Source organism: Mesoplodon bidens (assembly GCF_964165515.1).
Source record: "Mesoplodon bidens genome assembly, chromosome: 9".
In the NCBI taxonomy this organism is placed as follows: domain Eukaryota; kingdom Metazoa; phylum Chordata; class Mammalia; order Artiodactyla; family Ziphiidae; genus Mesoplodon; species Mesoplodon bidens.
Genome location: NC_138166.1, coordinates 61,040,374 through 61,067,056, shown reverse-complemented (window position 1 = coordinate 61,067,056; position 26,683 = coordinate 61,040,374). Strand labels below are relative to the sequence as shown.

The 26,683-nt window shown below is 56.3% G+C and overlaps 1 protein-coding gene across 3 annotated transcripts in view; it reads right to left on the bottom strand.

Annotated features, from left to right (window-relative positions):
- MINDY4 (MINDY lysine 48 deubiquitinase 4) overlaps positions 1-26,683 on the bottom strand; it is a 164,388-nt gene that overhangs the window by 16,946 nt on the left and 120,759 nt on the right. For 2 of the 3 annotated variants that reach the window (XM_081243855.1, XM_081243856.1), the window contains exons 10-15: positions 25,138-25,239; positions 23,362-23,425; positions 22,142-22,207; positions 17,406-17,473; positions 5,780-5,843; positions 2,584-2,745 (exon numbers count right to left, since the gene is read on the bottom strand). In XM_081243855.1, the coding sequence (XP_081099981.1) occupies positions 2,584-2,745; positions 5,780-5,843; positions 17,406-17,473; positions 22,142-22,207; positions 23,362-23,425; positions 25,138-25,239 (526 nt within the window). The remainder of the gene's footprint in view (positions 1-2,583; positions 2,746-5,779; positions 5,844-17,405; positions 17,474-22,141; positions 22,208-23,361; positions 23,426-25,137; positions 25,240-26,683) is intronic. The other variant, XM_081243857.1, reaches the window with a different exon arrangement.

Below are 26,683 nucleotides of genomic sequence, written 5' to 3'. Positions count from 1 at the left end.
ATGTGGGTCACCTGACAAGCTCGCTGATAGGCAGGACCTATCATCCTCCCACACACATACTCATGAGGGCCCCAGAACCCTGGCTCCCAGCCAGAGGCCGCGCTGAGAAGCCTGGAGATGGGCTGTGAGTGAAGGCGGGCCTGGTTCTGCCGTCTACATGAAAGAAAGGCTTCAGCCTTATCAGAACAGCCCCACTGTGGACGCCATGCCCAGGCGGCCCCAAACACCAGATCTTCCCCAGTGACCACGTCTGTACTGCCAGGTGGAGGAAGACCAGGTCAGGCTGAGAGGGGGCCCCGGCTCTGGGTCCAGGTCTGGGCCTGGAGGCTAAACCTCCTTGGATTCCCTTTCTGTCTGACGTGGCTCATCATGAAAGCCCCAAGGAACTCAGTGACCAAAGGGATAGCGGGTGGAGTTACGGGAAAGGAAAAGTGCTTTGTCTAACTGCCAGGCCTCTGCCTTCTCCTTCAGAGGCCCAGCCTTCAGTGAGCTCTGGAGAGTAGGAGAGGAGGCCCTGGGGTCCTTCTTTAGCGGGGCTGCAGTCCCAAGGCAGAGGAGCAAACCATCCCTTGCTGCGGGGAGATAATACACCCAGTCTTCGAGGAAGCAAACAACAGCAGAGCGGTGGTGGTGGTGGGGTCTATGTGCATTCAAGGATCATTGTAGGACCTGAATTTGTGCAATCAGCATTTTGTTCCAAGGACAGGATGATGCCCAACTGCTGTTCCCGTCAATTACCCTCAACAGACCGAAGGAAAATAGTTTACATTTTGACCAATGCCCTCCACACGAGAGTGAAACCAGGGCTCATGGTAAGCCTGGGGATTCTGCGAGCCTGGGTGAGGTTACCTCTCAGCCCGCGGAATTTTGGGCTGAATGCCTTCAGAGCCCACCCAGGATCTGATGCTCAGGGTTCCTGGTGCTTCTCACGGGCCACGTGGCTATATTCCTGGGGTCTCTCCTGACACCAGCACATCTGGGAAGGAGTCACTGTCACTCTTTTCTCCCCAAGTCTTTGGAACCCACAAAGCTGCTTCCTGTCCATGGGGGTGGGGTGTCACCCAGAGGCGGAATCTGGGCACAGGGCCACCTGAGCAACGGCGTTCCACGGGACAGCACACCCAAACATGTGATCACGCAGGAAGGCCATGATGAAACTGAACCGCCCTGCATATCCATCCACTTACCATACTCTGAGTATCCCTTTGGGTCAGTCTCTGCATCCCTGGTTCTGGGGATGTAAGATGAATGGGGCCTCATCCTGACCCTCCAAGCATCTTTGCTGGGCCGGTCACCAGAGAAAGACCTCCTGCTACCCCTCAGGACAACCCTTTCAGGTAATCGACCACAGAACAATGTCTTCCCTGGAGACATGAAAACTGAGGCTCAGAGAAGGTTCGACAGCAGGCTGGGACAAGAACACAGGGCCCAGTGGTCCCCTGCCCATGTTGCCCAGAGATACTGTCACCCTACCCCGTGCCCAGCTTCACCTGGGGGTCCGGCCCTTTCTAAGACCCTGGCTGCAGTGACAGAAAAGGTAGAGGGACCAATACATTTGCAAACAGACTGAGTAAGGCCTGTTATGGGTTGAATTGTGTCCCCCCAAAAGATCTGTTGAAGTTCTAGCCCCCAGTACCTCAGAATGTGGTCTTATTTGGAAATAGGGTTGCTGAGGATGTAACTAGTTAAGACGAGGTTAGCGGGGTAGGGTGGGCCCGCAATCCACATGACTGACATCCTTATGAGAAAAGGAGACACAGAGGGAGAAGATGGCCATGTGACACCAGAGGCAGAGATTGGAGTGATGCAGCCACAAGCCAAGGATCACCAAGGATTGCTGGAAAACATCAAAAGCTAGAAGGGACAAGGAAGGCTTATTCTCCCTGTGGGCTTCAGGAGGAGTGTTGCCCTGCCGACACCTTGATTTTGGACTTCTGTTAGGAGAACTTCTGCTCCAGAACTATGAAACAACACGTTTCTGTGGTTTTTTTGTTTTTTGGGTTTTTTTTGCAGTACGCGGGCCTCTCACTGTTGTGGCCTCTCCCGTTGCGGAGCACAGGCTCCGGACGCGCAGGCTCAGCGGCCATGGCTCACGGGCCCAGCCGCTCTGCGGCATGTGGGATCCTCCCGGACCGGGGCACGAACCCGTGTCCCCTGTATCGGCAGGCAGACTCTCAACCACTGCGCCACCAGGGAAGCCCCGTTTCTGTGGTTTTAAGTCACCCAGTTTGTGGTGCTTTGTTGAGACAGCCCTAGGAAACTAACACAAGGCCCAAGACCTCAGGCCCTTGTCCCTGGAGAAGACCCCCTGGCCAACACACACACACACACGACAACTGCGGCCACCCTAATGCATGAGCACACTGTAAATCCCTAGAAGTCCCTTTCATGGTATCAGCTGGCTCTGGGAGGGAACTACATGCCTGTACTGGATGGCGGTGAAGCTGCAGTTTTCCCATACGCTCCGTGATTGAGACTGGACCCAGCTCCGGGAACTGGAGCCACCTCTCCTTCTCCTCCCTCCCTCCTGTTGGTCCCAGGGAGCCAGGCTCTTGGGTCTCTGGAGGCCCGAGGGCTCGGTACCTGGCACACGCTGTAGTGTTCAAAGAGGGATAGGAAGCCGATGTCGCTGCGCGCGGCGATGCCTTTGAGGAGCGTGATGTTCCCGTTCCCAGAATCGAGCTCAACCACGTCGTTGAAAACATTGGACACAGCTTTCCCCGTCAGGAGCAGATTGACAAGTTCCTGTTGATGAGGGAAAGGGGAAAGGCTTGTCAAGGGGAGATGGGGAACAAGAGAAAAAGGGCGGAAAAGGAAGGAAGAAAGCAAGGAGGGCGAGAGACCGAAATCAGAGGGGGCCGTGACTTCAGCGTTCCCACAGCTCTCAGGGAAGCTGCCAACTCTGCTCATCAAAGTGACTCTGGGAACTCATCAGTCCTTACTCCACAAGCATTCACTGGGCGCCAACTGTGCCCAGGACCCTGTGTGTGGGTTGGCTGGGGGTGGGGTGCGGGTCCCGCTGGAGGGAAAGAGTGGCTCCTGACCTCGGGCGTCCGGGTCTAGAGGGGGGACCAGTGCGGGCCTGCACGCCTGAAGCACAATGTAGGATGTGACTGGGGCTATAACAATGTGTGCACAGAGCACTTGTGGTCCACACAGACACAGGACCACATGACTGAGTCGGAGCCGCTTTGTGGAGAAGCGGCATTTGGGTGGGTCTTGAAGTCTTGGGTATTTTTTAATAAGCTTTTTGATTTTGAAATAATTTTAGAATCAAAAGAAGTTTCAAAAATAGTACAGAGTTCCTGTGCACCCTTCACCCAGCTTCCCCCAACGATAACATCTTACATAACCAGAGTGCATTATCAACACCAGGAAGCTGACGATGGGGTGACACCAATAACTCAGCTCCAGGCCGTATTGGGATTTCACCAGTGAGGGCGGGGTCTTCAAGGGGGGGAAGGAAAGGAGAGGGTAGCAGGGGCAGGAAGGAGAAGGCAGGCGGGCCCCAGCCTGGGTTCCCGCTCTGTCTCTGCCTCTGTTGGCTGCATGGCTGCACGACTCATGCCTCGCACCCGACAGGCCAGCAAGCCTGCCAACCCCAGAACCAGGAGATGGCGACTTGTGGAGCTCTGACTCTCTGGCCATCTCCTTTAGCCAGTGCCTCCGGCACTGGGTTGTCTGCAAGGGCCCTTCCTCAAGCAGAGCATCCAGGGCTCCAACCTCCTGTCAGGAATGTGGAAACAGGCTTGCAGATGGGAGAGGATTTGCCCAGGCCACACAGCTGCTTAGTGACAGAGCCGGACTCCCACCCTCACTTTCCGGCTCCCTTTCTGGTGTCCCTTCCCTCTCCCCTCACTTGTTACCCTCAGGGTACCACCTGGTCAGCCAAAGATTCAAAACGGAGGGCAACCGCTCAGTACACGCTGCCCTGCTAAGGAAGGATACATGCGAGCCCAGCCTTAGCGCTGGGGCAGGAGCTTCTGTCTAACTCCTTCTGCCAGGGCTGGCGCGTGCGTGAGGCCAGCCCGCAGGAATCTCCTCCACGGTACGTGGGAATGGCCATAACAGCCCTTGCCCATCATAAACTCTGGAGGGCAGAGTTCACAGAAGTGTTTTCCCCGGAATTGTGAGTGATGCACAGGTTAATAAATCCCTCCGTCCACCCCAGGATCCCTGCCCCAGAGGTAGTAAAAGAGGCCCCTCTGATGGCCGCAGAGGGGCCCTCATTGGAGGGAGATACCGAGGGGGCCTCATTGTGTTCTTGCAGAGGAAACGAGAAAGAATCTGGAGGAAATGTCTGCTCTGAGATACTGCACCTCAGGGCCAGCAGCTGCCTAAGAAAGGCATGGCCTTCTTCAGACACATTCAAGTGCTCCCAGCGGGTTTTCAAGGGGGAGAAAAGGTCCTGCTCCCCATCTGGGGTGTGTCTCAAAACCTTCCTCAGAGCAGGAAGCCTCCTCAAAATGGGGGAGAAAGAGTGACAGGACGCTCCCTGCCCCTAGACTCAAAATCACACAGTGGCAAAGCTTAGCGGTCATCTGGTTCCTTACTACTCAAAGTGTAGTCCATGGACCAGCGGCATCACCATTCCTGGAAGCCTGTTAGAAATTCAAAACCTCAGGCTCTGGCCCGGGCCCACGGAATCTGAGCCTCCTCTTCAGCGAGACTCTGCAGGACGCGTGTGCACAATCAAAGTTTAAGAAGCACCCATCTAGTCCAAATGCTTCATTCTACAAATGAGGAGACCGAGGTTCAGGGAGGGGCAGAAAATCGCTCCAGCTCACGCCGCAAGTGAAACTGCCGACACAGCTCGGAATCCAGCCCCAGATTCTGTTCTGCATCCTCTGTACGCTGCTTAACTGCCCACCCCTGGGTCACATTGCTCTCTGACAGCGCATCGGGAAGCTCCCACGGGGAGGACAGGCACCCAGAGCAGGAGCTGGACCACCACTGGCAGTCGCTCAGCCTGAAACCTTTCTCTGGGGGGCAAGCTGCAGCCAACCTCACATCTCCTTGGGTGCCTTGGACAAACCACGGGCCCCAAGCTGGCCCTTGCATGGTACCCAGGTATGTTTTCAGGACTGGCACAAGGGAGCCAGGACCCCTAGGACAACTGGGTCCTCAGCTGGGCCCAGCAGCCAGAGCAGCTCTGCTCAGCCTGTCTGTGCTACACACGCCGCCCCCAGATGCGCTGAGGGTCAGATTTAACTGTGGCCCGGTGGCCACTCAGGAGGCCCTGCCATGCAGAGAAGGGCTCAGACGGTAGTCACGTGTAGCATTTGGCTCCAGTCCTGACACTCGCGGATAGGATCTGAAACAGATCCCTTTCCTTGTGTCACCGGGTGACTGGGAGGATCGATGACAAGCAGTTGTGCTAAGGGACCCCCTGCCCTCCACGAAGCCACTCGAGGGCCCCTTTGTGCAGATGCAGAGGGGTGGGTCGTCATAAAGACAATGTGCTATACAATCGTAGGGTGCCATGGCCGTTGTCCCCCAAGCTGGGCCTGGAGCTCCCAGCCTATGCCGGGGCTCCGGGCTGGGAAGCACCTGGCTCTGCCACTCTTGCACCTCCTGCAGCTCCGGGCCCACAGATCGGGTACAGCAAACTCCAGAAACAGAAGTTAACCTGAGTTCCCTTTCTAGGTCTCCGTGAGGAAGAAGCCCAGCAGAGGCGGGACACGAAAGCTGCTTGGGGAGTGCTGGCAGGGGCAAAGACAGAAGGCAAGAGGAAGGGAAAGGAGCGCCTGACCACCCCACGCCCCCCTGCGGCCCTGACCTGCGTGCAGTATCCGTGTGCTCCAATCAGGTGGCTGGTGGGGACGTCGAAGTCCTGGCGGACACTGGAGAGCAAGAAGAAAGGGCTGTTAGCACACTCCTGCCTGATTCAGAATGCCGGGCAAACCTCGAGGGTGGCCAGGGCCTCCCCTCGGGTTCCAGGCTGAGGCCCCGAATTCCAGATTTGGCGGGAACCTGAGCCTCTGTGCCCTGTGCCCTCCCTGGGGCCGGAGTCCGGGGCTCACTCTGCTCTGGGCAATGGCCTCCACTCTGGCCTGCAGAGGGCCACCAGGCCCTCCGCAGACACCAGAGGTTCGTGATGGAGGCATGCCACAGCAGAAAGGGCCCTGGGTTTGGAATCCACGTCCTGCATTCACACTCCCACTGTCGCTTACTAAGGGTGGGGACTGGGACATCCCCTGCCACCTCCAGTCCTCGGTCTGCAAGTCGGTTAAATGGGAGGAATGGCCTCTAATGCCTTCTTGAGTCCTAAAACAATAGCTGCCACCACCTGGGCATAGACCCTGTACCAGGCCGAGTATGACTATTATTCCCTAAACCCTGAGAGACAAACCAAGGCTCAGAGAAGAATTGACGTGCCCAGGGCACTCAGCTCGTGGGCGATGGAGCTGGCAGGAGATCTAGCTGCCAGTCTCCAAGGTCTGTGTTCCCCCCGACCCTAGATCACCTCTGTGGCTCCACCTTCAGAATGGGGTCCCCCTAAGGGCACAAGGTGAAAAGCCCTTTTGCCAAAAGAAACCCACCAAACTGAAAGAAAGAGATTTCTAGGGCTGTATGCTACTGGGGGCCAGAACGGTGCAGAGTGTCAGGTCAGCAATGGCCCTGTCACATGTGAGGTCAGCACCAGCAGGCAAGCCCCCTGCCCCCAAATCTCAAAACCATCCTACCGTCTAGAAAACCCACCATTAGGACATTATTATTCCTTTTACCCCAAAGTAAATCCCTCGGGAGACCAAGCATTCTTGTTGAACAGAGCCGTGGGACAGATGGGTAACAGGAAAGGAGCTCCCACCTACAGACCGCACTAGAGGACAACATTTCAAACCTCCAGCCACCCAGTGAAGTAGGAATTACTTTATTTACAGACATGGAAAGAAGCTCAGAGAGGTAATGCCAGGGGGGCAATGCGAGGCCAGGGAGCTGGCCTCACCAGGGAGCCCCACCCAGCACGGTCTACATCTGCACCCCAAAGAGAACACCGAGGGGTGGCCCAGAGGTAGGAAGAGGCAAGCAATCATGACGTTTGTTTTTCCTTTTAGTGGAAGAGAAGAAAAAACCTGGTCTCACTTTTATGCTTTAAATCTCAATCTGCCATAAGTCCACAAACCTAAAACATACACTCTGGTCCCAAACGAGCTTAGAAACTCAAGCTCCATGACTCCATAGCAGAAATGCTTTCTTGTGGATTTTACTAACTGTGGCCGAACAGGGACGGTTTGTGGTCCACACGAGAAGACGGGCTGGGTTGACACTGCAGGGCCCAGCCGAGAACCACGGAGGCTGGGGGTCCTCAGGAAGGGCCTTGGAGGCTGGCCTGCCAGAAACGACCCAGCGGGCCTGGGAAGGGGCCAGCTGGGGGGACGGGGGACAAATGGACGAGGTCGGCGTGTGGCTGGCACTGGCTTGGGCAGAAGAATTGATGGAAACGCTCCCTGCGGTACATATACAGGCATCTTCTGAAGGGAAGAAAATAGCCTCCGAGGAGCCCTGGGTGGACTGATAAGGATCGCTGGCCCCAAGCCACCCCGAAACTTTCAGAAGCAGTCTGATCTTCTCACAGCCTCGTGTTCACCCAGCGGGTTTGAGCGCCTGCGTCAGCTGAGAGCAGAGGGACAGGCAGAAAGGACAATAGGAGGAAATGGTAATTGCATCCTTAGGTGCAAACACGATGGGAAATTCAAAAGTAGGCTCAGATCTTAAAAAGGAGGAACATCTGTATTTCATACTAGGGCATTTGGGAGATACCAAGGAGCAGCTTATGGCTTAAGAGATTTACAACTTTGGCAAATCTAGATGCCCAGACCTCGCTCTAGGGGAAATCCCTGGAGAGCTGAGTGTGAGGAATCCTGGAGCAAAGAAACAGCGGCTTCTGCTCTTCCCCAGAGAGGAGGCGATTCACACGGCGGGGCCATCACCAGACCAGAGTTCTAGCCCTGTCTTGCCGTGTGGCCACAGACCTCTCCTCTCTGGGGCTCAGTCTCCCCTTCTGCAACATGAGGGACTTGCACAAGGGCAGGCAGTGTCCTGGGAGCAGGGGCTGGATCCATGGAGGGGCTGCCTGAGCTCTAAGGTTCCTACTTTCTGGGCTTCAGAGCTATAAGCTGTGATGGGCCCTCCCCTGGGACTGACCATGCCAGTCTAAAGAGCAGCTTATTCCTTCCACAGTCCTCCTGGGAGCTGGACAACACTGGGCCCCAGAAGAGTTCTGCATAGCCCGCCCCAGGAGAGTTCTGCATAGCCCGAGGACCCAGGCACCAGGCTGGGTGAGGGGGAGCCAGGGCCTGATGAAGTCTGCCCCCTGAGACTGTCCTGCACTGGGGAACACTTTAGGGAACAGGAGCTTGCCTGGATTTTAGACTGCAGGAAGCACAGAGCGGGGGAAGCCTGAGTGGACTTGCCCAGGGCATGGAAACTTATGAGGAAGGGTTTGGTCCTGGCTGCCCTGCCGCCAGCCTCCTCAGCATTCTGGAAGCCAAGGGCCAGAACCTGGACCCATGGTCTGGGGTGATGGCCTGACCCTGGGGGTGTCCAGTCCACCCACTGACGGAGGAAGGGGCTCTGCCCAGGATGCCAACAAGAACGGCTTCCCCCAGCTCTGCCCCCATCGGGAGGTCCCAGAGACACTGCACTGCACCAAGAAACAGAACAAAGAGGACATCAGGGCTGGCAGAGCCTCCGGGGCCCAGCATTTTGCAGATGGGAGAATGGATGGCTAGAGAAAGGACACAGCTGGTCCAGGGCTAGTGACAGGTGCCAGCCCACATTCAGGCTGAAGCTGGTCCTAGAACTCCACTGCCTCTGTCCAGCCCGCCCTCTGGCACAGGGCTCAGAGGGGCAGAGGTTCTGCCACTGAGCAGCTTACAGCACCCGAGCCTCAGATCTGCAGAGTCTGCGGTCTCAGACGCTTTCAGGGACACTGTCCTCCCTAAAGTCTTGTGAGGTCAGTGGGCAAGAGCGGCCATCTCTGTTCTACTGATGGGGAAACTGAGGCCCAGAAAGGAGAAGGGACTTGTGGTCACACAGAGTCAGGGACTGTGTCCCTGTCACCAACATCACACTGTCTAGGGTGGCCTGAAACACGTGATAGTCAACCTGGCCGGCCAGCTCTAGGCAGATCCCTGAGCCCTGAAGCCCCACTCCTGGTCCCCACCCTCCCCAGCTGGGACTCAGCTTGTCCCTTCCCTCTAAAGCTTCCCCAACACACGACTGAACATACGAATCTGGGCATTTTGTGCAGAAGTTTCTGAATAAGAAGGAAAATATGTCCAAGTGGCCTACAAATATGGTTCTGGTCTACAGCCAAAATTCACCTAAAATCAGTGTCCACAAGAGGAGGGGTCAATGGCCTGGACTTAGCTGAGTGACCTCGGGCAAGTCAATGCCTCGCTCTCAGCCTGTGTCTTCATTTATAAAACCAGAGGCCTGGAGCAAGGGGTCTCTGGGGACCTTCCAGGATGTGAACAAGTGTGCCTGGTCCACGACTCATATTTAAAACATCATGCCTAAAATAGCTGGTCATTAACCGGGGAGGACCCAACCAGCCACCTCCCCTCCACCTGACCTCTAGGGCACCAGGCCCGGGGCACCACCACATTCCACTGGGTCAGCTCCTGCCTGTCCCTCCCAGGACACGCTCCCCTAGAGACTGCACCTTCCACTGCACTCCCTGCCACCTGCAGCGGCCTCCAGAAACAATCACCCATTGTTTGGCAGGACTTCTACTGACTCTCGAGGGCAATATCAGCAGCGAAAGGACAGCTGTGGAACAACTAAGAGAACGTGGGCTCTGAAGTCAGGGAGCCTGGGATTCAAATCCAGCTGCTGCCGCTTACCGGTTGCTCCTCTCTCTGAGCCTCAGTTTCCCCACCAGTAAAATGGGTATGAAGACGCCTCCTTCTATTACAGATTGCTGTGAGAACTGAACGAGATGAACTATATAAAGCATTTGACATTTAGTAAATGTAACTTCCTTTTTCCTGCGATACCAGCAATAACAACAACAACAACAAAACAATGACTGAGAGGTCATGATTCCTACAACCTCCACTATTCGTATCACGGCCAAAATCCCAGAATAAATGGAGTCTCGGCTCCCAGCGATTGAACTGTGGCCATGAATATCTGAAAAGGATTTGGATGTGGCGGATATTGACTGTTTTCTCAGAAACGTTAACAGGGAATGGACAATGAGTCAGAATACCTGGGTGTCAGGCCCCCTCTGCCACCTGCGCTGTGTGACCTTTGGCAAATTTCTTTCTACCTCTGAGCCTTGGGTGTGTCATCCCCTGATGGCGATAACAATAACCACCTCAAAGAGTCGTTGCAATAAGGGCTGAGGCCATAAAAAGGCCCTGTAAACTGCAGACAGCTCCACAGGTTAGAGGGCACGGGTATTATTTCCATTCTGCAGGCACGGGCCCTAAAGAGGAAGGGGACCCAGGAAGCAGGGCAAGGAGCATGGATGGAGAGAGAGGGACCTGCCTGGAGGAAAGAGGAGAAAGCAGAGATGCCCAAGCCCTTCCCCCACTGCCTTCCACCTCACCTCCCCCAGTCCTCTTCCACGGGCCGGCACCTTCCTTCCAACCGCGCCTCGAGGAGCCCTTCCCTGCAAAAACCCCTCTGCTAGCCTTCGCCTGCTTCGTTCTTGCTGCCTGCCACAACCCTTCCCACATAAGGCTCAGAGCCCTGCTAACTGTCACCTCCTCCACAAAGGGACACCTCCCTTGCCCCAGAGAGATGTGCCCCATCTCCCTGCAGACATCCCCTTCCTAAGAGTGCCCATCCCCTGCTTTTCGGGTGCCAGCCTTGCCCTTCCAGGTAGCAAGGACTTGGAGGGCCTGGGTTATGTTGTGTCCGTCTGGCCCCATGGTGCCCAGAACTGGGCCCTAACCCTGCAGGTGCACAGCAAACGGGCCCTAAATGATGTGAGCCTGACCTGCGGAACGGCTTCCGGAAGCTGGGTCCCACCCAGGCCTTGTCTGGAGGCAGGCAGAAGCAAGCTTCCCACCCAAATGGCTGAAGCTGGCCTGGAACAAAAGATTCTTTCAAAAGGTTAGTGGCTTGCGTGGGATGGGCAGGGTGGGAGGGAGGCGCGGGAGGGAGGAGGTATGGGGATATATGTATACGTATAGCTGATTCACTTTGTTATAGAGCAGAAACTAACACACCATTGTAAAGCAATTATACTTCAATAAAGATGTTAAATAAAAAAGGGGGGGGCTTCCCTGGTGGCGCAGTGGTTGAGAGTCCGCCTGCCGATGCAGGGGACACGGGTTCGTGCCCCGGTCCGGGAAGATCCCACATGCCGCGGAGCGGCTGGGCCCGTGAGCCATGGCCGCTGAGCCTGCGCGTCCGGAGCCTGTGCTCCGCAACAGGAGAGACCACAACAGTGAGAGGCCCGTGTACCGCAAAAAAAAAAAAAAAAAAAAAAGTTAATGGCCTCTCCTACCTCCTGAGGCCTATCCTCTCTACCTGGGCACCTAAGCAAGCCCTTCGTGGAACAAGGAGGTATGTATAGCTCTGGGGTGAGTGGGTAGGGGTGCTAGATGCACCGAGCATCAGGAGACCCTCCCAGTTCTGCCACTAACCCCGGCGTGGCCTGGGCTTGGTCGCCCTTCTCTGCATCCAGCCTTCAGGCTCTGTCTACGCAGACCTGCTGCCCTCAGCCACACCCCACTGGCACTCACGGGCCATGACTTGCCATTTCAGCAGCCTGGGACCAGACTATGCCGGCTGAAATGAGGTGGAGAGTGAAGCCGGTGGACAAGCATCAGTTTGGTCTGGGACTCTCTGGGGTCCTGTTTCCCATTCTCCTTCTAAGTGGGCAGACACAGCTGACCAGCGCCTGTCATTCCTCCCCTAGCCCAGGATGGGAGATGCAGGCACAGGAGACTCGGGTGATGGTGTCAGCTGTGTGCCAACCTGCCCTTAATTCTCAGAACCTTGGTCCCCACAGCTGCAGAATGGGATGATGGTTCCAGGCCTATGGGCCTGTCCCTTGGGTTGCTGGCAGCCCCCAAAGCCTGGGGTGGGCTGTTCCAGGCAAGCCTCAGCTGCTTGGGCAGGACACTTGCTTCTGCCTGCCTTCAAACACAGCCTGGGACCCAGCTTCTGGAGGCCGTTCCACAGGCCTGGGTATGGGCAGGCTCACACCATTTGGGGCCCGTTTGCTGTGCACCTGCAGGGGCCCAGGGCCCCTCCCTCTCTCCTCCGCCTCCAGATGAGGCTGGGCCTCCAGCAACTGCCTTCCTCGGGTTGGGGGAGCCAGCTGGAGAGCTACAGGATGGAGCTCCACTCACTGCACAGGAGCTGGGGGCTCCCAGAAAAGGAACCTGGGCGAGGAAGGAAGGTCAGTCGAAGGAAGTGGGGTCTGGGTGGAGCACCTGCTGCTTCTGATGACAAAGGTACCAGCAAGCCCTTTGGGTCTGCTTCCCACCCACCACCACGGCCTCCTCAGACACGTCTGCTGAAAGCACTCACTAGCACGGCCTCCACCAGAATCTGAGTCCAGGTGACAGGTGTCTTAGAAGTCACTGAGAAAGTTTCTCTCCTCCTGTTTTCCAGCTATAGTCCAAACAGCCTGGCATGTCGTGAGAGAGGGCCATTTACCATCCTGCCCGGTCTCCCGTGTCCCACCTGGAAGACCCAGGGGAGAAAGGCCAGGCTCCATTCAGGGCTGCAAAGCAGTTGTTGTCCATATCGAGCCAGGGTACCCGGTCTGGGCAGGTCTGTGTGCACCTCCCATCCTGGGCTGGGAGAGTTTAGCGGGTGCGACAGGAGGGTGGAGGAGAACTCTGACAAGTCTCCTATCTTTTCCTTCCCCCAGCACAGCACACCTAGGGCCACCAAAATCCTGGGCTTCTCAACCTGAACAGCCCCCTGCTCGAACCCTTACGCTGCCATCCACTGGCCCGCCCAGCCTCCCTGAGGTGGACTGGGAGCTTCGTCACTGCTTCTCTCCACTTCTGAGAGTGGCCTGCAGGGCCTCCATCAGGCCCAGACCTGACTCAGCCCCGAGTTCAGGCCTGCTCTCGGCTCCTTGATCCGTCTCATACCTCCAGTTGCTGACTACGCAGCCCGTCCCTTCCCCAGCCAGTGTGGTAGATCCCTGAGGGTGGTCCTGAGGGGACCACCTTCCGGGGGAGCCCCTGAGTCTCACCTGCCCCACAATGGCTTCGGCCTGGGCCTGGCCACCATGAGGCCATCAGGAACTGCGGCAGCCCGAGAAAAGGGTCCCTGGAGCCCGCCGTGCAGGAGGCTCCCCCGAGAACACGACATCGAGACAGAGGAAAGGAGAGAGAAGAGACAGAATGGGGGACAGCAAGTCCCAAAGACACTGTCTGCATTCCTGGACCCAGCCACTCCCAAAGCCCTGGGCTTTTGATATGAATCAGTTAATTGCATTGTCTTCTGCTTACGCTGGCTAAGAACTGTGCTTCTGTCACTTGCCTTCGCCTGACCAACACTCACGCTGGCTTTCAGTTCAAGGCTGTTTCACTGTGTTGTTGTTTTCCCTCTGCTGGAGATGGTTACAAAGAACACAGAACCACGTGGTGTGGAGGCTTCTCCACGCCCCCAGTGCCTGGCTTGTGCTGCTAGAAAATCACTTCGGCAAATGACAAAGTACCGCCTATTTTGGACTTTCAAGATTGCCCTTGGGCATCCAAAGTTGCCACTGTAATGAATGCCAATGGTCTACTGAATGAAGAGGTTTTCTTCACAAGCTGTCTCCTCTCGCCGCCCAGGCCTAAGTCACCCGGGGTGGTGGGGCGGGGGCAGCACCCTAGCCGTCCCCTGTGCCGAGGGGCTGGCCCACCCCTGTACTGCGCTGTGCAGGGCTGGCTCGGAGCTGGCCTTGACCCCGGAAACTTGGGCATCCTTGGGGCTTGTGAGAATGCGCTGGGGAAAGTTCTGGGCCATGCGGTTTGGAAAGCAGGGGAACTAGGAGAACGTGAAAGCCTGTATGAGATTTACCGTAAGCAATTCGAGATCTTAGGAAAGAACATGGATGGCTTCAAATCAAGCAGAAAATAATGAAACCTTCTCAAGCCTCTGCACTCAGCCTGGGGTAAGCAAAACTCAAAGGCCAGCTTTGCCACTTGTTCTTTGAGCCTCTGAGGGTGAAGTGTCCAGGCTGCACTCTGCTGCATTTGTGTCTGCCCATGGCGCCCTCACCCTGGCTCCACCCAGGGCTGGGGACAGCCCGTGGACAGGAGGCAATGACTCTGTTGTGACAGCTGCCCCTGGGCCTCAGGCATGAGTCTCAGAGCCTTGCTAGGAGGGAGGGACGGCCATGCCCTCAGTCACACTCACACTCCCGCACACACACAATCAAGTCACCCTTCGCACAATCTCAGACACAACCACCAAAACCCACATCATCTCACACCCAGCCCCTCAGACCCACCCATCTCCCATCCACACACGCCCTGCCACAAACGCACACATACTCACTGTGTCTGGCTGCGTTTCCCAGCCCCTCCTCCCCCAGCTCCACTTCTCCCGGCCAAACAGCATATGATTTGAGAGACTTGCTCTCTTTTTTGGGCTACCAGGTCATGTTCTCAACTGCCCAAAGTAGCACAGGATCACCCTGAAATGGTATCAAAGGGTTCAAAGCTAAAAGCTAAGCTAAAACTGGACCCCAGAGCAGGAAGGCCCTTGGGATCGCCTGGTCCTGTGGTTTTTAAGCTGTGTTTGCAGAACTGGGGCTTCCCCCTAAGAGCAGTCTCCTGGCACCAGGGAGGACCCATCACCCATTGCAGGATGTCCCTGTGGCCATGTCTCCACCACGAGGCACCAAGCCAAGACTGAGAGCAAGACAGGACAGCACGGGGCACAAGAGGCTCCTGAGCACAGCTGGGAGAGGATGGGACCAGCAGCGGCCACTATCCGAGGCCTGCCACCCACCCAGAGCCCTGCCAAGCACACGACGTATTTCTTCCTTTAATCTTGTGAGGCAGGAATTGTCATCCTCATTTTACAGAGTAAGAAACTCAAGCTCAAAGGAGTTTGGAGTCAGGCCTGAAACCAAGTCTGTTTTATTCCCAAGTTCAGGTCCTTAAACAGCAAAACCCAGAGAACTCCGTCTGGGACGAGGCTGCCGGGGTTGAGCTGTGTGACTTTGGGGCAAGTCACTCGCCTCTCAGAGCCTCGTTTCCTCACCTGAAAGACAGAGATGGTGACGGTGATCGCGATGGTGACCCCTAACAGGGCTGCCGTGGGGATTATATGCGTCTCGTGTAAAATGCTACAGCAAAGGATCTGGCACACCGGAAGCTTACTAGATGCTGGTTGCTTTCCTTCTTACTGCCGATGAGAATGTTCTCTATGCTGTCTTCTTAGAAGAAGGGAAAGGGAGGCCACAGGAGTAAGACAACTCCCACCAAAGCACTGCCGGGGCCAACGCTAAAGCAGGTCTCTGTGCAGGTCCTCCTGGAAGGCAGGGGCCAGGCTGCCCATAGCTGCCCTGGGAGGCTTCGGAACCACTGGCCTCCAGGACCCAGGGAAGGTCCTCGGGGGCCCTAAGCAGGAGAGACTGTCTTTATATACTCTCTCTAGGGACAAGGGGAAGGAGGGGACCCCCACAGCGTTGTGTGTGTCTGTGTGTGTATCCATGTGTCTGTGTATATCTGTGTGTCTGTGTATGTCTCTTTCTGTGTCTATGTATGTCTCTTTGTGCCCGTGTGTGTGTGTGTCTGTGTGTCTGTGTGTGTGTGTGTGTCTGTGACTGGTGGAGGGGGAGGGGGCATGGCAGCACTGTGACTTCAGGCCCATGGGCACGAGGCTGTGCAGGTCCAGCGAGGTACCCTCCCCAACACAGATGCCCCACAGGTGCCATGACCTAGGCAGGGACTGACCCCTGCGTGGCTTGGTTGGATGGAGCGGGGAGGCGGCAGAAACTGCCCTAGTGCTCCAGCTCTGGACAACGTGAAGCACAGCCTGGACATGGGGCCCCGAAGACCCCTCAGACGGGCAGGGCTGCCAGAGCAGTCCCTAAGGAGTGTGCATGTGAACAGGGTGCCCGGCCCCCAGGCTGACAAGCCCCACGGCACCTAGAGCAGAGACACTGAGCACAGAGACCTTGACCCTCAGAGCCAAGGGGCCCCCATACAGACGGGGAAACTGAGGCCAAGAGGATTGCAAAAGGGCCTGGGCCTCCTGAGAGCTCAGCCTCCCCTCAGGGAGCTCAAGGGTCTCACTCACACACCCGTCAGCCCAGGGATTAGCAAACCCAGGCCTGGGGAGAAGGCAGGGCGGCTTACAGTCGCCCGTGCACGTGAGCCCGGCCAGGAATGAATCATATCATTATGGCAGGATTAGAAGGAAAATGCCATTAGAAAGTGCACACACATGCATTTAATAAGGTCAGGAGCAGCGAGCAGCAGGCAGGCTAGCAGCACGAGGCTGCAGAGCCCCTGCCCTCCTCCTCCCACCCACACCAGAGGCCACGGGGAACTCGGACAGGGCCCGCCCAGGACCAGGAGTGGAGGGCGTGCGTCTCCTTCTGCCGGGCCTCCCCAGCCTGGGCTCCCCATGGCTACTCTTTCTGCCTCCCCAGTTCCCAGGGCCCACCTGCTCAGAGCTGTTCCCAAATCTTCCCCAACACCACGTACCCCTGCAAAGTGCAAATTCAGTCCCCCAGGTCTCCACGCCCTCTGGGGTCTGCACTCTGCTTGGAAGTGGACAGGGCAATCGATTATACTTTACAAACTTATTAATGTACTGTTAATCTGCTACCCTCCCTAGTGACATAATGCCCAGGTGACAAATACAGAAAAGAGGCCTAGAAAGCTCCTAGGGAATGAGGGTGATGGCGGAACTCCAGTTCTTGGGCAGCCCGGGAGGCCATGTTTGATAAGGATGCGTGGTGTCCAAGCGGGGGACCCAGCCTCCCTGCTCCCCCGGCCTCCAAGGCCCCGGGGCACACTCAGCCCCTCAGGGTTGGCCCTAGACACCAACCTTGAAGCCTTCGGGACTGCCTTGGCCTACAGCAAGTTCACAGGGCCCTCGGTCATCCCCCAGTTCTTATGTCCCCACACATGTCTCGGAGGAGTCCACGTGTGTGCCCAAGTACCCGCCCATTGCAGTGCCGCTGGGACACCAGGGAGGCTGTAAGCTCTTTGGGGGGTCTTTTGGATCTGAATCTCATGCACTCCCCAGCACACGTGGGGAGACGGAGGAGAAGGTAGTACTGAACACACATGTACAAAGAATGTAACTGTTCTCTCTCCCCTGTCCAGCCAACTGCCCCTAGTCCACTGCTTCATTCATCCACGCTCACAACGCACCCACTGTGTGCCCAGCTCTGCCCTGGGCTCTGGGGAGGCAGCAGTGAACCAGACAGACAAGCCCGGCTCCCGGAAATGAATGAGGAAGATACTCACAGCTCTGTGGACCTGGACAGGATGGCCGACAGGGTGAGCAGGACACATCCGTAGGGGCCTGCTTCAAACTGGGAAGAGGAGAGAGGAATGAGAACCCATCAGGTGTGTGCACCTCCCTCCTGTCACTTCCTTGGGGACCACGACTCAGGGAGCAGCCTGACCCCGAGCCAGCTGCTTCCAGCCAGGTCCCAGAGGTCGCCAGGTAGCCCCATGGCAGATCCCATGCAGGTCTCACTAACCAGACTCGCTAAGGGATGAGGAGCGCACCAGCCTGAATGACAATGGAGCAGACGCAGTGCCCGCCGAGGAACACCCCACAACCTCCAAGTCCCAGAAGTTCACGGACAGCCATGGCCTGGGGCAGCCTCCACTACCATGCAAGTGTCTTCTGCTCATTATCACATTTAAAACTATCCCGGGGGCTTCCCTGGTGGCGCAGTTGTTGAGAGTCCGCCTGACGATGCAGGGGATGTGGGTTTGTGCCCTGGTCCGGGAGGATCCCACATGCCGTGGAGCGGCTGGGCCCGTGAGCCATGGCCGCTGAGCATAGCACAGGCCCGAGATAGTTTTTTTTTTTTTTTTTTTTTTTTGCGGTACGCGGGCCTCTCACTGTTGTGGCCTCTCCCGTTGCGGAGCACAGGCTCCGGACACGCAGGCTCAGCGGCCATGGCTCACGGGCCCAGCCACTCCGCGGCATGTGGGATCTTCTCGGACCGGGGCACGAACCCGTGTCCCCTGCCTCGGCAGGCAGACTCTCAACCACTGCGCCACCAGGGAAGCCCTATAGTCATTATTTTATAATAACTTTAAATGGAGTATAATCTATAAAAATATTGAATCACTATGTTGTACACCTGCAACTAATATAATATTGTAAATGAACTATACTTCAATTAAAAATATAGATTTATATTTTCTAAATATTACATATGTAGGGCTTCCCTGGTGGCGCAGTGGTTGGGGGTCCGCCTGCCGATGCAGGGGACACGGGTTCGTGCCCCGGTCTGGGAGGATCCCACATGCCGCGGAGTGGCTGGGCCCGTGGGCCATGGCCGCTGGGCCTGTGCGTCCGGAGCCTGTGCTCCGCGGCGGGAGAGGCCACAGCAGTGAGAGGCCCACGTACCGCAAAAAAAAAAAAAAATTACATATGTATATAGTCTTTATTTTCACCCAATAATTCAATTAGTCAGTCATTCAAGAAAAAAAAATTACTGCCTGAACTTTTTGTGCCAAGAGGATGCTCCCTGCTAAAGCTATACCTGTGAACAAGGTGGACACAGATCTGCCCTCACGAGAAGTAACTCAGGAAAGAGAGAATAATAAGCAACTTGAAAAAAGCGGAGAAGGGGCTCTGCACTGATGGGAAAAACAAGGTTCCCTGGAAACACACAGGAAGGGCCTTCAATGCAGACTTAGGGCTTAGGGAAGGAGGGAGCGTCAAGGAAGGCTTTCCGGAGGAAGTGATGTCTAGACAGAAGCCCAAGGGACAGGGAGGAATCAGAAAAGGGAACGTTGTTCCAGATGAGAGGAGAAGTACATGCAAAGGCCCAGAGGCAAGAGAGGGAAGGTTTACCATGGCTGGAGCACGGAAAAAACCCCGAGGACATCAATTTTTAAATAATTACCTTTAAATCTTTTTTTGGAAGCAGAAATGGAATGAATGAATCAACAATAATCTTAAATCAACGTCACCTTAATTCTGTGATCTCAGGCCAGTCACTTCACTTCTGTTGTCCTCAGTTTCCCATTTGCAAAACGAGGACAACAAATACCTCCCTTGCATGTTTCCTTAGGTCATGCTGCACGTCCTATGAGGCCAGGTCGGTGGAAGTGCTCTGACAATTGCAAAGAGGAATGCTGATGTCCCTGCGCAGGGGGACAGAGGCCTGGGAGGACTCGGGCCACCAGTGCCCTTGTCACAGCTCTACTACAGTCTTGTCTGTTGCCTCAAGGAGTGACAAAGCTCTCTCAGTCTCAGTTTCCCCTTCTGAAATGCCTACATACTTCTGCCATGGACTTGCACATTGTCCTGGGGAGGCCACGGCACTTCCTGGGTCTGTTTCCCCCTCTGCCGTGCCTTCCTACTCGCAGGACTGCAATGAAGTAAGGAACACAGACTCCCGCTGTAAGCCAACTCTCTGTGTAAACGTGGAGAACTATTATTATACTCAGGCCAGCATTTTCCACAGCCCTTGGGACACGTCCAAGGGGACCTCATCCTGAGCCGTGGATATGCCCCTGCGTGTGGACAGGTTAGGTGAAACTGCAGAGGGCGGGGACATGACCCCCACCTGGGGCCTCTGGCCCTTGCCGGACGGAACACGACTGAATGGCACCAATATCCCATTTTGTTTTTAAAACATTTATTATTATCAAATTATCTCATCAAATTCCAGCTGCCAAGCCATGGAAGGCCACAGGGCGAAGTGTGCCTGCACTGAAAGGAGAGTCCAGGCAGGCAACTGGGCCAGAGCCCACCAGCAGGGTCTGGAAAAATGTCTGGTACCGCTTGGGAAGAAGGGGTCGTTCCACCGAGCTGTTCTGGCCCAGGAGAGACCTGAGTCCACCAAGAACCCCAGTGGGAGGCAGGGGCAGGAGCATCCCCCAGTTCACAGGGGGCGGCAGCCAGACATCTCACCAGGAGGGTGAGCGGTAATGAAAACACAGCAAAGAGGCTGTTTATTTTGGGCAGACGTGGTTCAGTGTTCATTTCCAGGCCTAGCACGAGGAACCCCTCCTAGGCCCAGACCATGAAAAATGAATTTGGTGAGGGTAGTGCTGAGGCAGCTCAACGGCTTCCAGCAAAAACATAATTTCAACTGCAGGGGGAAAACAACGCCTTCCAGAGCGAGGGCCAAATGGTGACCACTCGTACCCAGGGATCAAGGCCAGGAGAGAAGGGGGAATTGCTCTGAGCCCAGAGGTGTGGCAGGAAGTAGGCGGCTCCCGCCCCTGGCGAGGGTCCCACTCTCAGAACCTCTTTCACACTCACCATCTCGCTTGGGCTTCATCGAAACCCTGGGGGTACAGGCCAAGGGAGGAGGGAGACCCCATCTATAGACAAGGATGTAGACGATCTTGGTGCTGAAGGGCCACCCCAGGGCCTCAGGGGCAATGACGGGGCCTCAGATCCTGAGGTCATGTGAGCAATCACCCCAGGGCCCCTCCTTTGCCCCACAGGGCTTCCCTCCTCCAGCTCTGCGTCACCTGACAGTGTGAACACAGGTGCCCTTGGTCCTGGCCTCCCTGAATGCACACTGATGCTGTCAGGATTTGCTCGTCTCTCAGATGCATTGCTGTATTCTCACACTGCTCTGGTATGTTTAATAAAAGGTGTCCTTTCTGCTTATTTAAATTGCCTGGTCCTTAATTTGGAAGACATTCTTTCCCATGCGTGTAAGGTTCTTCTTTAAGAATCACAGTTGGAAAGTAAAGAGCTGGAAGTTACCCGCTAACTAACTGCTCCATCTTCCACTTTCCAGATGAGGCCACTGAAGCCCAGTGACTTTCCTGAGGCCACTTGTGACCAAGGAATAAGCCAGAGGAGGTCCCAGGGCCGCTGCTCCAGGCGCCCCATGGCCCTGAGCCGGTGGTGAGCACGCTGCATCTACAGACTGCCCACTGGGTTATGCTCATGAAGAACCAGAGAAAGCCAGGGACAGGAACAAGTGACAGCCAGCCCAGGACTCCCAGTGCCAAGGCCAGGACCCCTCCTACATCAGAGCCCCTCCCACGCACCTGCGGGACAGGCTGGCGCAGAAACGCAGCGTCCCTTGGCTCTGGCTGCTTCTCTCTGCCATGCTTCCCTCCCGTCTCTACCTGTCTACAACTAACCCATCTCAAGGTGATGAAACACCCACAATGAAAGCTAACGACCACCGGGAACACGGAGCAGGACACAGTGGCTCCAGGCAAACGCTTTGCACAGCGCTCTGAGGCAGGCACCGTTGTCATCAGCCACATGGTACACAGGAGGAAACTGAGGCACAGGGGGTCCAGTAAGTTGCCCAAGGTCACGGAACTACTAAGATGCAAACACCCACTAACGCTGACAGGCTCCAGAGACAATGCTCTTCACACACCTCAGAGCATTCAACGACCTCCTCCACAAAGCCCCAAGGCTACAGCCCAACTCTGAATTCCCTCAGCCCTCTGATGGGCTGCTCCCAGGCCCTGGCTGGGTTCCACCCCATCTCACAGCCTGGAGCAGGTGCACGGCTCTCCTCCAGTAGACAGGATGCTCCGGAGGCCCCTCCGGGCCCAGCCCTGCCTCCCGGGACACCAAGCAAGCTCCTCTACTACCAGGATCTCCATCAACAGTGCTCAGACCTCCAACCCAGCCCAGGAACCCATGTCCTAGTCACCTCCCCGATGGTACTGGGCCCCACTCGCTGACGTTCTTTACCTGCAGAGGTAGCTGCCTGCTCTCGGACAGAGAGAAAGCTCTCATAACCACAGTCTGATAGCTGCTCCCCTTCAGCCTGACCCCGCTCCATCCCTGCTTCTGCAGCCCCCGCTGCAGCGGCTCCCTTTACCTGTAGCCATGGCCAGCCCTCCAGGACATAGTGGCAGAGGTCGGACCCTCTGCCCCCAAGCCCACTCTTCTCCAGACGACATCGCCCCACTACCCCAGGGTGGGGATGAACGGGGAACAACCCCAGTTCGCCAGCATGTCTCCCACAGAGAAAGCAGAAGCTTAGCAACGCACATCCCACAAACTAAACCACTGTTCATACCTGATGGACGCTCTGTTGAAGAAAAGTCACCAGTTCCTCGTAGGAGGTCAAACTGTGGAGTATGAGCTGGGAAACACAAACACACAGGGTGAACTGCCCAAGCCCGGTGGACGGTCTCCCATGCTGGATTAGTTTCTGTGGCCCTAACTTCAGCAGCTGCAAGACCCCACTGGGCAAGGTCCCTGCAGTCAGAGAGCGGCGACCTCGGGAGCGGGGGTGGAGAGGCACTCCTACACCTGTGTGTGATTTAAAGGCTGCAGGGCCCAGCTGGGGGCTCTGGGGCTCCCGCCCTGCAGCAACACTGGGCCTGCCTTTAGAGGCCCCAGGATTGGAGACATCATGGCACTAAAGCCCCAGAGCCAGCATCATGCATGGAAGGGCCTGACGGGCGGGGCTGCACCCTGCAGGTTAGTCACAGGTATCTGAGGAGCCCCTTGGGGGCAGGGAGGGCGGGGGGACAGGGGAGTACAGGGTGGGTGACCCACTCAGGTCGCCATCACCAGGCCTGTTCTAAGCCCAGCAGGCAGTGCCCTGAGTTCGGTGCAAAGCAGTGGTTATGCGTCTCCTGTGCTTTCTCATGCAGGTCAGAAAAAAACACTTTCACAGATAACATCCAACAAAGTGAGATGCTTAATTAAGATCCCAGAGCCACACATGCCCAAAAGGTCAAAGGAAACAAGCTAAGTAGAACAAAAATCCTCAGTGAAGAGGAGGTTAATTTGTGGGAAAGTCTCAGAGTTTCCACATTTTCACACGTCTCTCATTTCTCTCCTGTCCTTTATCTTACTTGGGTCTGGCTTCCAGCTGGTGCTCCATCCATCAAAGCTCTTCTCTGCTCTCTAACTTCCTCTCTCTTGCACCCCCACTACCCTCTCATAGCAATCCCAGAGAGGATGCTATGACGTAAAGGGGGACACGGGGAAGGCTGGGGTTTAGCCAAAAGGCATGGGGCACCGAATGCTGGAGGGATGTCAGGTTCTGTACAAGCTCAACATGACAGGGCGCCCATCGGCCTTTTGGCCATAAAGCCCGTTCTGGCCAGAGCTCATCCCAAAGGCCCCCACCTCTGCCTGCACCCCAATCCCAGGTGGAGGATGCTGCTGGCCTGGGCCACAGGGAAGGCTGGTCCATCCCCAACTGAGGAAGGATTTACTTATATGAAAGGAGACTGTCCCCAAACAAAGCCAAAGGTTGCGTGATAATTTTCCAGAAAGCCGTACTGTTTCTAAGACTCCATCTGCTTTGTATTTCCCGGTTGGACTGAACTGCTGCGTTCTCGAAGCCCTAAAAAGGAAAGGGAGATGCATGAGTCTCTGCGCGCAGAGAAGACATGCCCCAGAGCCAGGGCAAAACCCTGCTCAATGAGGACAACCCAAAAGGTGGCCCAGAGGAAAGAAGGGAGCCAAGCACACCTCGTTTCCCCGCTTTGAACTCACCCGCTAGGCCGGGTCCGGAGAACTCCACTAAAGGGGAGGGGGTGGAGGTGCGGGTGCTAACATGGGATGGAAAAAAGACAGCCGAAGGAGAGCTCGGGATAACCAAACCCAAATCCTGGTAGCAGGAAGCCTGCCTCTCACCCACCGACGAGCGTGCTTCCAGACTAAGGAATGCTCACTTGCCCTTCGTCTTTAGGGACTTGAGGAAGTCCAGCCTCTGTTCTCTTGGAGGACATCTGTTTACACAGCACGTGCATGTGCGGCCCGGGAAGGCATGGACTAGAAGCTGCATTTGGGTTTGGGGCCACTATGACATTAGCCTGCTGTGCAGCCTTGGACCAGCCACCGCCCCTCTCTGGGCTTCTGTTTCCTAATCTGTAAAGTAAGGAGAGATTGAATTTTTGCCCCATATGCTCTCAAGGCTGCCATGCAGATCCTAAGGGCCAGGGTTTGTAAGTCACCTGGAACATGGGTACCAAGGACAAGCACTCGATAAGAACAATAGTGATAATGATGATAATATCTAACACTGACACGATACTTAGTATGAGCCAGACCTTATCCTAAGTGCTTCATACTATTCTTTATCACTTATTTATACGGATAAATTATTTAAACTGATCGATGATATTGTCATTCATTATATACCATTTTATTTATGTTGACTCGTTCAATTCTCACATTCACCCCATTAAGTAATCATTACTATCACCCCTATTTTCCAGGTGAGTAAACAGGCTAGGCACAGAGAAGTCGAGTCAGTTAGTCGAGCTCACAGAGTCAATAAGCAACAGCACTGGGAGTCAGCCTCTGGAGTCTCTTAAGTACTGTGCTCTACTGACCACTGTGCCCCCTACCAGGGTGTGGCCCTTGTATCCAAAGGGCACCCCCTTTACTAAAGCTTAGCCACACAGCTGGGATGAAGTGATGCTTCCACTCTGAAGGGTCAGGCTGAAAAGCCGGCAGACCATCCACATAGATTACGAGCATGGCATCCTCCACCAGTAGGACGGAGGTAGCGGGGAGGAAGAACGCGCTGCCTCCACCGCTGACCTCTCATCTCTCTGAGGCTCCTCACCGGAACGGGGATCCAAGTGACAGAGCAAATAGGAGCGTGCTCTGGGGACTGGGGGGAGCAGTACAAATGACTTGGTCGACCTAGAGGCTGTTTTCCGAGGCCTCCAGATCAGAGAAATGTAGAGGGGAGCAAGCTGCCGTTGGGGTGGGGGGCGGGGGCATGGGTTTTCTCAGGCAGGTTACATCCGCCAGCACCCCCTGCAGAGAAGGATCCCCAGATCCGACCCCTCTCGACCGGAGCCATGTGGAGGGCTGGCCCTCCCCTGGTGTGGGGCTGCCCAGCACATCAGGCCAACTCTCTGGGCTCCTCCTGGCCTGGAGCACAGGGCAGGGGTCTGGGAGGACACAGACACAGTCCTCAGGCCCAGACAGCCTGTGTGAGACGATGATTTCCCCAAGGACAGGAAAGCGCACAGCCAGCTGGCCTGTAGCTGTGCCCGCCCGAGGTGGAGTGGTAGCAAGACAGCCCAGGGAAGCACTTACAGCGTGACCACGGCTCTCTTGTGGCCTCCAGCCCGCCACACAATGTCCGCAATGGCCAGGGCCAGGCAGCGGGTCCTACGAGCGTTTGAAGGCTGCAGCTGCCTGAGGACAAAAAGGGAAGTGTGTTTATGCCTATGGGGACAGACATCAGCGACAGCGCAGCCCTGTGGAAGATGGCCTGTCCTTTCTTCTGCTGCCCAGCGGAGCCCTGCGGCCCAGGGGCTCGGGCAGAGCCTGGGACGAGGGCCTCTGCAGATGAAGACCAAGGGAAGAGCTGTGAGGGAGGGGCCCTGGCAGGGCTGGGGGAGGAACAGGCTGAGGAAATCACCCACGGGAGCAAAGCAGCCTCTGGAGACTCGGCAGGACCCGGAGCAGTGGAAGAAAAGGCTGCGGGTTCTGACAAAGCCCAGGGGACTGAGCCCGGAACTGCCGCCATCCCAGGCAGGGGCACCGCCCTGCCCCGCCCAGCCTTGGCCAGTCCCGACACCCAGGCCCCTGGAGACAGCGGCTCACGCAAGCAGGTGCCCCGCGCTCCCCCAGCTGATAGGAGACCAGACCACGAGTGCTGAGGGGAAAGTAGCCTGACTTGCTGGTTACTTGGACATAGGGCGTGGGGACGGGGGAAACAGAGGATTCGGGAGGACGGCAGGGCTTCTGGTGAGTGCATGGCGGTGTCACCAACTGAAATGGGGAATATGGGGTGGGGACGGCGGGGACGGGGGTGGGGCGGCGCAGCTGGAGGTGCACGTGGGATGCCCAGGTGAAGCCCTCGCTCTAAAGCCCAGGAGAGCGGCTCGGGCTGAGTAGAGGCTTACGAACCAGCAGCGTGTGAGGGGTCCTCGGCACCCCGCGTGGCTAAGATTTCCCAGAAAGAGGATGAGGAAGGCAGAGGCGGCGGCCAAGGCTGGAGCCCAGTGGAACTCCAGCGTGTGGGAGAGGCAGGGGAGGCAGGCAGGAAGGGCAGAGCTCGGAGACGGACCGTTACAGTCTTGGGAGCAAAAGGGCTGGAGAAGGACAGGCAGTCAGTGGTGTCAGAAATGGCAGAGAGGGGCTTCCCTGGTGGCGCAGTGGTTCAGAGTCCGCCTGCCGATGCAGGGGACACGGGTTTGTGCCCCGGTCCGGGAGGATCCCACATGCCGCGGAGCGGCTGGGCCCGTGAGCCATGGCCGCTGGGCCTGCGCGTCCGGAGCCTGTGCTCCGCAACGGGAGAGGCCACAACAGTGAGAGGCCCGCGGACCGCAAAAAAAAAAAAAAAAAAAAAAAATGGCAGAGAGACTTCTTACCATAAAAACGGTAACGAAGAGGCCCTTAGTGCATGACGTCCGTGAGAAAGACAGAAGAAGCGACAGCCACGTACAGACGCTCTTTCTGTCTCCAGGGCTCCACAGAGCTGTGCTCCTTGCCCACCCCTGGATTCTGGGAAGTTTCCTTACATTCCTACGAAGGCAGGCTGAGCGTCTGAGTGTCTCACTACCGAACAAACGAAAGGGGCTTGACGCCAGGGCTCCCAGCAACGTAGAGGGAGCTTCCATGTTTTCAGCCACCA